The 14,383-nt window shown below is 40.9% G+C and overlaps 1 protein-coding gene across 10 annotated transcripts in view; it reads right to left on the bottom strand.

The window, feature by feature from the left end:
- The window catches only part of PDE4D (phosphodiesterase 4D), a 511,449-nt gene that overhangs the window by 43,492 nt on the left and 453,574 nt on the right, over window positions 1-14,383 (bottom strand). For 9 of the 10 annotated variants that reach the window (XM_079330593.1, XM_079330597.1, XM_079330596.1 and 6 more), the window contains one exon: window positions 3,020-3,132. The exons of the other annotated variant lie outside the window; for it this stretch is intronic. In XM_079330593.1, coding sequence (XP_079186719.1) covers window positions 3,020-3,132 — 113 coding nt within the window. The remainder of the gene's footprint in view (window positions 1-3,019; window positions 3,133-14,383) is intronic. 10 annotated transcript variants of the gene reach the window in all.

The following is a 14,383-nucleotide window of genomic DNA, read 5'->3' as shown; positions in this document are numbered from 1 at the left end:
TGGCTGGGAAATGGGAAATTATCTGGATATCACAATTGTACTGATGTAATGTAGGCAGCCAAGAAGCACAGCAGGCTTCCTACAGAGCAGACCTACATTCTGTTTTCAAAGTTTTTGGGTAACACTTAGTCCCACAACATGCTGGGGCTCATCCAGAAGTTGCGGATAGCACCCTGTCCCTACTGCTTTAATGAATTTTAAACTTCTTATGTACCTGTGTCAGTCCACTTTCTGTCATCCAAAGCCATGAGCTGGGATGTCATGGACTATTGCGAATTGAGTAAGAGGGGCATTTAAACAAAATAAATATCCCTGGATTGGGATAAGCTAAAGCTAGTCCTACACAAGCATTACAACAGTAAAGGGATCCAAACAGATGAAGCCAACAGTTCAGACTGTCAATTCACTGCACAGAGAGGGACTGGACTCACTCCCTGGATTACTCCAAGCATTCAGGACATGAAGCACTGCTCCCACACAGTTTTTTCACTCTACTACAGCAGCCTTTCCACAATAGGCAAAAGTTCCTTCCTAGTGAAGAGCTCAATTTTTATGCCTACCCTTATGTCTTGCATGTGCTTACATAAATAAGGAAAACCAATGCTGATGAAAATGCTGTTGCATACAAAATAAAGGAGAGAGAAATAAGGAAGGGAAGTGCCTGAAAGTCCAGGGGAAAAAAACCCCACACCAATAATCAGTTAGTCTTGTGGGCTGGTTCCTGAAGAAACTCAGATAAAAGGAAAGAGATACATCCAGTGAGAAACTATAACATCAACATTCATTTTCCTGACTCTCTCATCTGATTTTACAGGACCTGCTCTTCAGATAGAGAACAGAGCACCCTTGCATGTTCACTTCTCTACAGAAGTCTATGTTGTCAGCCTTGAGCAAAGCATTTCTACTTCAGTCTCTTAGTAAACTAAAACGGTGCAATTTACCTATATGCATCACTGAGAGGTCAAATTTTGCAGTTATATTACAATATGAGGTATAAATTCTGGGTATGTTTCAGTAATCAGAACTGAAATTATTTTTTAGAACAATCTGCTGTACCCCTGAAATGAAAATCCTCCTGCACTAATTTTTCTCACACTCTTGTATAGGCTTGCTGTTTTATATTCAAGATAGTTCACAAGATGGTTAGGCACAGATTTACACTTTGTTTTTGTTGGTTTCTTTTGGGCTTTTTTGTGGGCTTTCTTTAATATCTTACTAACCAAAACAAAAAACCTCTCAAACAAACACTGAAAGATGACACAAATTTGTATAGGAGCCAGATTTCGAAAAAGAGAGTGAAGATGCTTGCTTATTCAAACAAATACAAACAAAGCATAGTATCAAACTCAGTAGCACCTCTGAGTCTACAGATACAAATACAAATCAGATTTGTATCTACAGATACAAATCAGTCATCAGATTTTATTTTTAAAATGTCTTCTCTTTGTAAGAATCTGAATATACTTGGCAAAACTTAAAAAAACCATTGATTTGCAGTTAATTTTACCTCATTCTAGAAACAGCTTACCCTCACTGTTCAACAAATACATTGTATATCTTACCTATTATAGGGAGTTAAGAAGTAAATACTTTGGAGAAAAAGCAGCATTTTGTGAAAGATTGGTAATACAGATATCACAAGTCAGGAAATCAACAGGTGTCCAAACTTGTCAGCAAGGAAATACTGGGTTGCACCTGTCGGTCTGGTCTCACTCCCTTTGGAAACAAAGTCTCAGACTCATACAGTGCTGAAACAGCCTTGGAAGCTCTTGACTTTATAACTTATCGATGCATACACAGTAGGTACTGAGTAACAAAATCTTTCAGCTGCAATAAAAACTGAAAATGCAGTTCTGAGAACAGTGTAATGCCATCCAGGTAACCCTTAAAACAGAGATAGAATTGGTGCTAAGAGTGTCGAAAGCCATGAAAAGCACAGGGAATATTACATTGTGGGATTAAACTGCACAAGTGTAATAATGTTTCATATCTGACAAGCAGGCATACTTCAACAGGAACTTAAAAACAGTCAACAACAAAGAGCAGATACTTCATAAAAGCAGTCACAAGATAGGAGAGTATTAAGAAGGCATAAACTGAGTCCAACAAAATATTAATTACAACTGAAATGGTTAAAAGATACTAAAACACCATCAGGAACTTTTGAAGACATAAGAGTAGGAAAACTAGCCTGTTTAATTAAAGCTTTCTTCTCATTCCTATTTGAACATGTTGCTGTTCAAGTACTAAGTTGATAAAAAAATATAACAATACATTTTAAAGTAACACAGCACTTTTATTAATTCACCTTAAAAATATTAATTCCAGAAATGTACCTGCATATTCCCTGCAAATAAAAATCAGGAAATAAAGTTTACTTGTAAATTGAGGATGTGAACCCGAAGCATATACCAACCATAGCAGATCCTGGCACAGAGTTCCCAGATAATGCAAGTCCTCAGCTTCCAGGATGCGAAGGGAGTGTGCACTCTGTTGCAGAAGCACACCTCTGGATGTAGGTGTTTATTGTGATGGCACTTTGGTTGAGAGCGTGTTCTTTCATAACAAATAGCATTATAAATGCTGTCATCATCACTGTTTACAAATAGAATTCACCATACAGCTGCTCTGGGCTTAAGAACTATCTTTATCACCTTTCATGCTACTTTCTACATCGTTTCTAGGAAAGATCCCTAATTCTGTAAGGGATTCTGCGAAAAGAAGGAGCAACCGAAGAGATTATTGCCAGTAGCCCTGAGCAATCTCTTTTTGTCTTCAAACTGACACACACAAGAAACTAGCGTAGCTTTACAAGACCTGCACCACTTTCACAACTCGCACTGAAATTAAAAAGAATGCTATACAAAACCACATCAGGAGCTTCTCCCGCCCCTGCTCCCAAACCTCCGTTCGGACAGTGCTTGATCACGCCAAGTTTCTCCAGCGCCCCGTCCCCTCCGGCCGCCCTGACCCCGCGCAGCCCCGGCTGCCGCGACCCCGGCCCGCCAGGGGCTCCTACCTTGTTCGAGGCCATTTCGCTGACGGAGTGCCTGGTCTGCAGGGTCTCCAGCTGGTCCAGGCACCAGTCCAGCTCCTCCATGGTCTCGCTAGCCAGTTTTTGGTAGGCCTCCTCTGCGAAAAGACAGGGAAAGGCGCGCTCAGCCGGCAAGCGTCTCACGGGGCTCACGGGGAGCGGCAGCGCGCCCATCCTCCGCCGGCCGGTGCCCGGACACGGGCGGCGCTCCCTCATTCCGCCGCCGCGGCAGCGCCTCTGCCCCTCCGCGGCCGCGGAGCACCGGGGCAGCGCGGGCAGCTTCGGCCCTGCAGCGGCCCCGGGGCCACCGCCGCCCGCAGCGCCGCCCCTCGAGGGAGGCGTGCGGCCCCGCTCCGCGCCCCGGCCCCGCTCCGCGCCCCGGCCCCGGCGGGACAAGGACGGCAAAGCGCGGGGACACGGCCGCCGAGGGCACCCGCGCCCACCGCACCCGCCGCAGGGCGCTGAGCCGCGCTTCCCCTACCTACCCACCGCGGCACCATCAGAACTAGCGGGTTAACCTCCGCAGAAGCGTGGGGAAAGGTACAAGAGCACATGCAAGTGCCCTGAACAACGCTGGCCCGCCGAAGCGCCAGCTGTCAAAGGCTGCTGAAATAACTGCAGTCGTGCTTGTTGTATCCCAAAGCCTGTGTGTGTGTGCTAGAGCAGGCACAAAGTATTGCATGTTGGTTGTAAGCACAAAAGTACCGATGAAAGTTTTGGAACTGGACATTGGAACACAGTATGGGAAATGAACCCGATAATGGTATGGAAAACCATGGTTTAACCAAAACTGCTCAATATTCAATAGTAACTAACTCTCTTGCAGAAATTTCAGTTACAGACAGGAAGACCTACTCTTCTATAATTCCCCAACAACAGGAAATCTGTCAGTATGCAAATAATTTTAGAAAAATAGTTCTATATACAGACTGCCAGCCTCACCTACCAAGCCTGTCTATTTTTTATTCTATTGTAGATCTGAAGACCAGAGTGCTTCTCCACATTGATCTCAGAGCTGAGTGAGTTTTAGCCCAGGTATCCAGGTCTTGCAAGCTGTGTATCAGAAACATCAAGTTTTGAAACTGCTGGAATGGACATATCTAGATCAGCTGCATGCAAACATCACTCCAACACAGAGAAATGTTTCTTTGGTCGGCTTGTTGTGGACATCCGTAACATCTCCCTTGACTTGCTTCACATCTATAACATCTCCCTTAATTTGTTTCACATCAAATTAACATTATTTTCAAAATGTGAGACAAGCAAAAACTCAGAAGAAGAAATTAACTACAACTCCTTTTCAAATAAAACACCCCATCATGGACTACTGCTAAATAGCTCAGTGCATTGCTGTACAACATCCTGGATACCAGACCTATATCTTTCCTATGTTTCTGAGCACATGCTCAGAAACTTTAAGTTCCCTCATAACTATTAAATTTCACATACATGTGGCTATTGCAAAAGGACCGCACAATTTTGAATAAAGTTCACCTCCATCTGAAAAAAAGTACACAAGAAGAAATTTGAATTGAGATTAATTGGCAGAAAAAATTAATGAGAATTTTGCAGTGCTTGCCATTCAGTAAACACATTAACCAACACTCAACAGAAACCATTCCCATTAGATTGTAAATCCTGTCATTCAGATGCATACTTACTAGAAATGCTCTCTCATCCAAAGGAATTCCCTGGCCAATAAAGTCAGGATTTCCAGACTGTTTATCTATCGAAAGAGAATCCATGACGGTCTATAATACAATATACATCACAGATCACTAGTTCTTGATCACAATAAAACAAATTATCCTGCTAGCTTGCCCAACAGCTCTTTTCAGCTCTTGAAATTTAGATACTGGGAACCATATTTTTCTTAACAAGATCGTTTTTCTTAATATTCCTGCTAATATTTAAGGGAGTATGTAGATGAGGTTTTTTCCCAAGAAGTATGAAAGCAACTAAATAAACTCAATGGGTACAATAATGAGGTAAAACTAATAAAATGCTCAGTTTGCTATTTATTTAGCAAAAATAAATACATTATAAATGGCACCTTACGTTCAGGCATCTTTATCAACTATTCACCTTCCCAGCACATCTCAAAGAACATTAGAAAGCAGAATCCATCACACACAAGTATCTCACCCTCAGGATGCTTCTCACAATCTCCCACTTCAGACTGCCACACTTCAAAGAGTCTGTGACTGCTGTGGGGACCCGACTGACCACTCAGGCTGAGTAAAATTCTGATGGCCAATGCTAGGCTTAAGACTTGCTGGACTTGGCACCTCCTGACAATTCTTAGAACTCAGAGCTGTCAGACCAATCTTAAATGGAAATAAAAGGTTTTCTAAATGATGGCAAAGTACCCATCAAATAAGCACACCTGCAGTTCTGAAGGGCAGAACAACCGTAGGAAAGCTTTTTTCTGAACCGTACCAAAGCTCTAAATTTGGCCCACACTTTTGTTGTTATACAATGTGGTGGAAAATGTTGAGGTTAACAGCTTTTCAAGTATAACACTCTGGTGCCACTAAGCTAAGAATAAAAGAATAATTATCAGCTGTGCAGCTTTGAGAGCCTCACAACACTGTTTCTGACTTCTCTGTTACCTCTAAGACAGCGTGCTGTAATTAGATCCAGGACTGATCTACTAATATTTTTTTTTTTGTTTTAGACATAGACCGTGATGATGAAGTCCTAAAACAGATTAACTTCTGTAAATGAGAGGTATCTTGAAAAGTCAAAGGTTCTTTTTATGTCTCATTAGGCCCTAATATGAGGAAGAGAACATTTTAACACCAGCTGCTTTTAGAATTTGCATGTTATTTTGTATATGCTTGTAGAAAAAAGGAAGTGACAGCAAGTGTTCCCTTTTCAGTTTACAGATTACAAGCAATTCCAATATATGTAGCTTTCAGTATGGTACATGAAAAAAAAAAAAAAAAAACAAACCAGAAAACACCAAAATAAAACCAACAAATGTAAGGCTAGCAGAAAGAAAACCTCTGCAATAATAATTTGGCACTGCACAGCTTTTTTAAAGAGTGCTCTACTGTCTGTGTTTATAAAAGACTTGATTCTTAGCACAGCACCTAACACCACCATAGATGGCTGCACTTTAATTCACATCATTATTTGAGGACAATTTCTGTTCAAAAATTTTGAATGTGGCAATATTTATGTACAGTGCCCACTTTACATAATGTTTTGTCATGATTTTACAACATACGTTGTTCGGTTGCTCCTGGAGAACAAAAAGCAATATACACTTTTCTACCCAAGAAGAAAAGCACTCAAGCATATTTGTACTAATTTTTGCAGTATTTTAATGAATTTCAGCAAAATAAAAAAATTAGTACAGATTCTCCATTATTGTCTGATCAGTTGAGATCATCTAAGTGATACGAAGAGACTGGAAAAGAGTTGACTCAGCAAGCACACAGCAAAGGGCTTTGACCACTTGCCTTAAAATGGGAGTGTCTTGGAGGCAAGACAAGTACTCTGCTGAGCAGTGATGTGATCCAGATAGTCTTGGCATGTTACTGTCTTTTGGAGCTGCACACTGCTGGAAGAAGCTCTGAAAACCTCCAGGCTATTCTAATTAACTGAAGATCTAACCAGAAAAGGAAAGTCAAAGAAGGTGTGCACCTTCTTAAACAATGCTAAAAATAAACTGGCCACAACAAAAGAAAAGAAAGCTGAGGTACTCAACAAATTTTTGTCATAATCTTCATTTCTCTTTTCGCACACCTCTTGAGCTAAGTCCATTGAAAGCAAAGAGTAGGTTTGTGATTACCTAAGGAACCCTAACACAGATAAGTCTATGGGACCCAACAGGATATATCCCAGAGTCCTCAGATAAATAGCTGATGTAGTTACCAAGCCACTCTCCATGACATTTGAAAAGTCATGGCAGTCAGGTGAGAAGTTCTTTGTGACTGGAAAGGCGGAAGCATTATGCCCATCTTTAAAAAGGGTAGAAAAGAGCTGGGAACTACTGACCTGTTAGGGTTACTTCTGTACCTGGGAAGATCACAGAACAGATCCTCCTAGAAGCTGTGCTAAGGCAGATGGAGGACAGGGGGGTGATTTGAGACACCAGCACAGCTTCACCATGGTCAAGTCCTGCCTGACAAATCCAGTCCTTCTGTCTGTAGTGGACTGACTGCATCAGTGGACAAGGGAAGGGCTGTGAATGTCCTGAACTTCTGCAAACCTTTTGACATTTTCCCTTACAACATCCTACTCTCTAAATTGGAGAGAGATGGATTTGAGAAGTGGACTGTTCGATGGATAAGAAATTGGTTGGATGACCACATCCAGAGGGTTGTGGTCAGGGACTCAGAGTCCCAATGGACATCAATGACAAGTGGTGCTCTCAGGGTTCTGTACTGGGACCAGAGTTATTTAATGTCTTCATCAGTGGCATAGACAAAGGGATCGAGTGCATCCTCAGCAGATTTGCAGGTGACCCCAAGCTGAGAGGCGCTGTTGACACATCTGAAGAATGGGATGTCTTCCAGAGGAAACTGGGCAAGCTGGAGAAGTGGGCCTATGTAGTTAAACAAGACCAACCACAAAGTGCTGCACCTGGATTGGAACAAGCCCCCACTATCAACACAAGCTGGGCATGAACAGACCAAGAGCAGCCCTGGCCAGAAGGACTTGGGGGTGCTGGTGGGTGAGAGGATGGAGATGCCCCAGCCATGGGCACTGCCAGCCCAAAGAGCCAAACGTGTGCTGGGTGCATCCAGAGCAGAGTGGGCAGCAAGAGGGGATTCTGCCCCTCTACTCTGCTCTGCTCTGGTGAGATCCCACCTGGAGCACTGCATCCAGCTATGGGGTCACTAGCAAAGGGAGAACATGGAACTGCTGGAGCAAGTCCAGGGAGGCCACAAGCATGATCCACAAGCATGATCACCTCTCGTATGAGGAAAGACTGAGTTGAGATAATTCAGGCTGAAAAAGAAAAGACTTTGGGGTGATCTAATTTTCAGTTCCCAGTACCTGAAGGCAACCATCAAGGAAGATGGAAAGAGAACTTTTACATGCAAATAAAGTGACAGAATAAGGGGAAATGGCTAGAAAAGAAAAGAAAAAGTAGGTTTAGACTAGGTTTTGGGAAGAGCTCTTTACTGTGAGGATGCTGAGGCACTAGAACAGGCTACCTAGAAAAGTTCTAGATGCCACCCCTGGAATTGTTTAAAGACAGGTTGGATAGAGCTCTAAGCAATCTGGTCTGGTAAAAAGTGGCCTTGACCATGGCAAGGGGTTTAGAAGTAGGTAATCCTCCAACCCAAACCATTTTATGATTCTATGATCTACTCTGAGATTCAGACCCTGGGCATCATCCCATTTTCTGACCAACTTTTTGCTCTTCAGCCTACTGCAAGCTTGAAGTTTGCAGCAATAGAATTGCAGAACCAAGATTTTCAGTTTCTCTTACAACTACCATTTAAAAAAAATCCTTCTTTTTCTGAAAATGTGGATGTTCATACTTAAAGACCTAAAATTGAAGTGACTGATATATTTAGTCAATATTGGTAGTTTCTATTAATTATAGCCATGCTAGTTCCTATTCGCACAGAAATAACATCTGTTTTCTTACAACTTTTCTTTTTATATCTTACTGAGAAAATCACATATATTGTGCCTTAAAAGACTATCTTTGTCAAGTGTTCACATTTCTTACTGTTGAAAAAATGAAATTATGAATGATATTTTTGTTCAACATGTAGAAATTTATGCACATCTGTCCACGATCACAGATAAACCAAAATAGTCTTGATCAGATTTTTTTAGAATGTGCATCTGAGAAAATCACTCAGCTGCAGCAGGTTTCTCAACAAGTGTCTTTATGGTCCCACTCATAATACTCAGTTTTTCCATGCTAGGAATCTCTCCAAGTTTATTCTCCTAGTAAAGAAAATTTTCTTGTACCTGTTAGTAGCCTTACCCATACAAAGACTGTGTCCAAATGACAAGGATATACTGCTTTATAAAAGTAGCACTAGCCTTAGGCTGTGAAAACTGCCTTATCTCCTTGAACAGAGAAAGTAGAAACTTTCAGGGTACAATAGGAGGAAAATGATAAATTGCAGTTATACTCAACTTGTCAAAATACTTGATTAACATTACATAATAAAAAAGGAGTGCATAAGAATTGTATGAAGGAAACACACATTATATTAGGATCTAGGAAAAAAGTAATTTTTATTCCTGAAATAATTTTTTATTTCTCTCATGGTCTTAGAACAATCAAATATCTCATGTGACAATATCTCTGTATACTAAGACTCTGTGTCAAGGGCAAAAAGATGAAAAGTATGTGTTTATATTGTTATGAAACCAGGTAACAGGAACACTGCAGATATCTAGGAAGAAGTTGGTGAGCTCTTGAAACAGGCCTATAACAGTTGGTTTAGAGTAAATAAAACACTTGTGATTCCTTTAAATAAAGAACTGTATCATTAGGCTTCTTACTATGTGGTTCGGTTTCTCTGTGTGGGACTGCTAACTTATGCTTTTTTTCCCCTCTAATAATTTTATGTATTTCTTGGAAAAAAGGTCTGGAACAAAGTTACTCTACTGATGTATTTTGCCTCAAAATCTGGAAGAATTTCTGTATGAGGTATTTGCAAATTCTCTTGAGTCTTGAGATGCGATAGTAAGGCAGAATATTGAAAAAGTGTCTTCAGTTGAAGCCAAGCAGGAAAACATGCATTCAGTACAGACAGTATATTAAAGCAATTTACTGCCTCAATGGAAAAGCACACCAAAATTTTGCAGTGTGAATGTTTAAATCCACTCTTTCCTATATCAAATATCCAACAAGGCCAAATGAATGTTCTTTTGTTACCACTCATCCCTACTCAGTGCTCCTTTCCCCTCTGACCAATTTGGCAAAGCACTAACACATTCCTTACTCCACTGCCTGTAAGAATTTGCCAGAAGGACCACTGTCAGTTACTCACTGGCAAAAAGAAACAAGCTTTTTCATCAAGCAATCAACCTTGCCCAAATCTAAGAAAAAGAAGGAAGCTCGAGATTTTCAAGTAGCTCAAGTAGTACAATGTCCTTCTAATGTACTTTATTGCTTCCTTTTCATGAACAAACTCGATTTTGAGAAAAGGTCTGTTTCTTTTTAAAATCTCTTTTTCTCACAACAGTTGTGAGAGAACTGTGTCAATTCTATTGCCATGTGGACAAGGAGTTCAGTGATGGAGTCATTGCTCAAGTTGCTTTCTTATCCTATTTCTTGTATCATAGAAAAAAAAAATCTTCTAGTGGAGAGGATATATCCTCAAATCAGTTTTCCCTGTAGCTGTAAGCCAGTTTCTTTCCAAGAAGGAAACTGCTATTGATTCAACATAATGAAAGCAGTGAAAGATTTTCAAAGTGGAACAGAATCAGAGGCAACAGGCACAGACTAAACTACAGGATGTTCCCTCTGAACATTGCAAAACTTGTACTGTGAAGGTGACTGAACACTGGCACAGGTTGTTCTGTGGAGTCTCTATGCTTGTAAATCTTCAAAAGTCATCAGGATGTAATCTAGGCAACCTGCTATAGCTGGCACTGCCTGAGCAGGAGAATTAAGACTATATGGCCCACAGAAGACCCTTTCAGCTTCAACCATTCTGTGATTAAATTAGCAATTGTAAAGAATAAAAGCCATTTTTGCAAAAAAATGTGGGTGGCTCAAATGACCACACTGTCATGTTTGCAATTCTGTAATAGTCTTTGTCCTGACTAGAAGGGATCAAAGGATATCAAATGATATTAGTTCTCATTAGCATTTTGATCAAGAGCTCATTTCATGTATACTATATGGATGTTATTATGAACTCAAGAAATACAAATTACTAAATGTAAATGTGTAAAATTTCACTGTTAAAAACACCAAGTCATAGTTTTGTTTTCCTGCTTTCTTAGGGCATATAATCCAAATACGAAGGAACAGCTCAAGTTTTCATTAAAAAATGCCCATTAGAAATCATCAGCTTCACTTTTAAGCAGATTGATATTGATTTTGCCTGAGATGTCAACAGGTCCAAAACCTAGAAATTCTTCTGTTACAAAATGTTTATTATCAACTGGAATTTGCTTAGATTAAGCTGAAATGAGAAAACTCGGGGCTCCATTTGGGAAAGAATTTTATAATATCAGTTTGGTTTTGAGTACTCTTCAGAAACTTTACAAATACATATTCAGATATCACTGTGGAATAAAATAAAAATAAAGTAATATGTAAGTACCAAAGCAAATAATTTCCTTAAGCTTTGGTGTCTTTGTGTGTTTGACTGCTGAACTTCCTGACTTGCAATGGTGCAGACTGAAATCATAGTACATTAAAAAAATATAAATGCCAAAGTTTAAAAAAAGCTTAATCTGTCTCTGCCAAAAAATCTGAGTAGAATTCTTAGTGTCCAATAAAGTGAGAAAATTGAATGAAAGCCTTCCAAGAGTTAAGCAATTCACTCGGCTTTTCTTCATATAAATCCTTTGGTGTCTAACAAGAAATGTGCTCAAGCTGCATGTTGTGGGTTTTTGTTTGTTTGTTTGTGTGTTTAAAGACAGTGTTAATGGTCTCTTCTACTAATTCACCATTTTTGCATGGTTTATAACTAATACATTTTATAAATCACTACCTCACTCTCAGATTCAGCTGGCAGTGGTCAGTGATTTAGAAAGTTAACAGGTGCTGGTAATGTGCACTTATTTCCTAAGGGAAGCATTCTAAAATGTCTGACTGGTTTTGGCGTTAATTGTAATTTGAAACAGGGGTGCATGACATTGCTGAGATAAACTAACTTGACTGATGGAAAGAGTGAGCATCTTGTGAAGATAAGATAGATCCGTGATGAATGTCTCAAAGTAACAGGAAGTAGAAGTTCCAGAGAAATATGTTGATCCCTTCATTTCAACCAGCTTAGTCTCTACTGGGGACCTGTGCAATAAAGACTTATGCTAAAGGTCCTTAGTAGAAGTATCTTTTAGGTTTGCATGTCCAGGTTGTGGTAGCAGGGAGGCTACAGGGGTGGGTACTGTGAGAAGCTGACAGAAGCTTCTTCTGTGTCTGAAAGATCCAGCACCAGGCAACTCCAAGATGGACCAACCACAGGCCAAGGCTGAGTCAGTGACAGTGGCAATGCCTCTGGGATCATGTGTCTGAGAGGAAAAAACAATTTATTGTGCAGAAACAAATTGTGACGAGAAAAGAGTGGGGTGAGAATACGAGAGGAACAGCCCTGCAGACATCAAGGTCAGTGCAGAAGGACAGGAGGTGCTCCAGGGGCAGAGCTGAGGCTCCCCTGCAGCCCCTGGTGCAGCCCATGGTGAGGCAGCTGTGCCCTGCAGCCCTGGAGGAGACCCAGGCCAGGGCAGGGGATGGCTGAGACACAGCTGTGACCCCACAGGAATCCTGGGCTGGAGAAAGGTCCCAGCAGGGACCTGTGACCCTGTGGGGGACCCTTGCTGCACCTGAAGGACTGCAACTCGTGGAAGTGATACATGCAGGAACAGTTTGTGAAGAACTGCAGTCAGTGGGAAGGGCTCACATTGGAGAAGCACACAGAGAACTGTCTTCTGTGGGAGACATCCTGTAATGGAGCAGGTGAAGGAGTCTTGTCTTGAGGAAGATGCAGTGACAGACACAAGTATGATGAACTAACCATAATCTCCATCCCCAGTCCTCAGCAACAGTGGAGAGGAAGAGGCAGAGGAAAGTGGGGAAAAAAGTTAAGCACAGGAAGTAGGGGACAAGGTGGGAGGGTGATTTTAAGATTTTGACATTTTAAGATTTAGGTTTTAATTCTCATTATCCTATTTTGATCTGATTGTTAATAAACAAAGCTAATTTTCCCAAGTCAAGTCTGTTTTGCCTGTGATGGTAATCAGTGAGTAATAGCTTTCTGGCCTTATCTCAGCCTGTGATCCTTTTTTAATTTTTCTCTCCCTGACCAGTTTAGGGAGTGATAGAGCAGGTTTGATAGGCATTGGTGTCCAGCAGAATGCACATCAAGTTTATTGTACCTACTAGAGGGAAGCCCCCTATATGAGGAGTTAAAAAATACCAAATATAGTTATGATGAACATTTTCTTTGATTGTTTTGGAAGTCATAACATTAGATAATGAAATTCAATGAAGAATATAGGAGCTGATTGAAAAAGAGTAATAATAGCTATAAAACAAGATGAGAGGCTCAATGTGGTCAGACTCCAGAATGAGACAGTGAATTTTCCAAAAGGGAAAATGTTATAAGATGAAGATTATAAAACTTCTTAACATGAAAAGAACATCAGCTAAAACCACAGCTCCAATGAATTCTTGCGCATAAGTCCCACTGCCTGCAACAAACAAGAATTTCACTGAAGAGTCACTCCACACAGTTCTCAGGAGTGATAGATAGAAGGAGTGACAAATGAGGTTGTAAAATGACAGTGGTGGTTGTGTTTTCTTTTTTGATCTCTTAAGGTGTGGCCTCAGCAGTGCCCAGGACAGGGGGACAATCCCTGCCCTGCTCCTGCTGCCCACACTATTGCTGATCCAGCCAGGATGCCATTGGCCTTCTTGGCCCCTGGGCACACCCTGGCTCATGTTCAGCTGCTGCCACCAGCACCCCCAGGTCCTTTCCAGCCTCTCTGTCCCAGCCTGTGGCACTGCCTGGGGTTGTTGTGGCTCCAGGTTAGGCTGCAGCACTTGACCTTGTTGAACTTCATACTGTCAGTCTCAGCCTATCTATCTCTCCAAACTCCTCTGTAAAGCCTTCTGATGCTACCACCAACATGATGTGGTCCCCAAAATTACTGAGGGTGCACTCAATCCCCAAATTCAGATAATCAATAAAGATACTGGACAGGACTGGGCCCAGTTCTGAGTCCTGAGAAACAATGCTACTGACCAGAATAAATTAAAAACTGATTATTTTAAAAGAAATGTGTACTCACTAGAAATAAAGACATAGTAAGCTAGAACAAGTAGCTGAACCTTCTGCCATAAGAAACACTAAATCAGGCTTTGATTATCAAGTAAATTCTCTTAATCTCTGTAGCACAGCTATTATAGGGCTCCAGATTGCTTCTTAATGTGTTTCGCAACCTTTTTTAACCTTAAATGTGGAAGAGAGTTCTGATTTAAATTCCATTAGGTCCAGTGTAAAGGTCACCTTTTTTTTTTAAGGCAAGGAGTGTTTTGTACTCAGATATGCTGTTTTAATGCCTTATCCTCTAAAAAACAGTACATCTCAGCAAAGGAAATCATAGAAAAACAAATGGCTACATCTTAGCCAATAGGTAGGCATCAGATTTTAATAGTGGCACATTGATTCACTGTAGGTGAGGATG

This window comes from Erithacus rubecula, assembly GCF_903797595.1.
Source record: "Erithacus rubecula genome assembly, chromosome: Z".
NCBI lineage: Eukaryota > Metazoa > Chordata > Aves > Passeriformes > Muscicapidae > Erithacus > Erithacus rubecula.
This window is presented reverse-complemented; position numbering and strand designations above follow the sequence as displayed.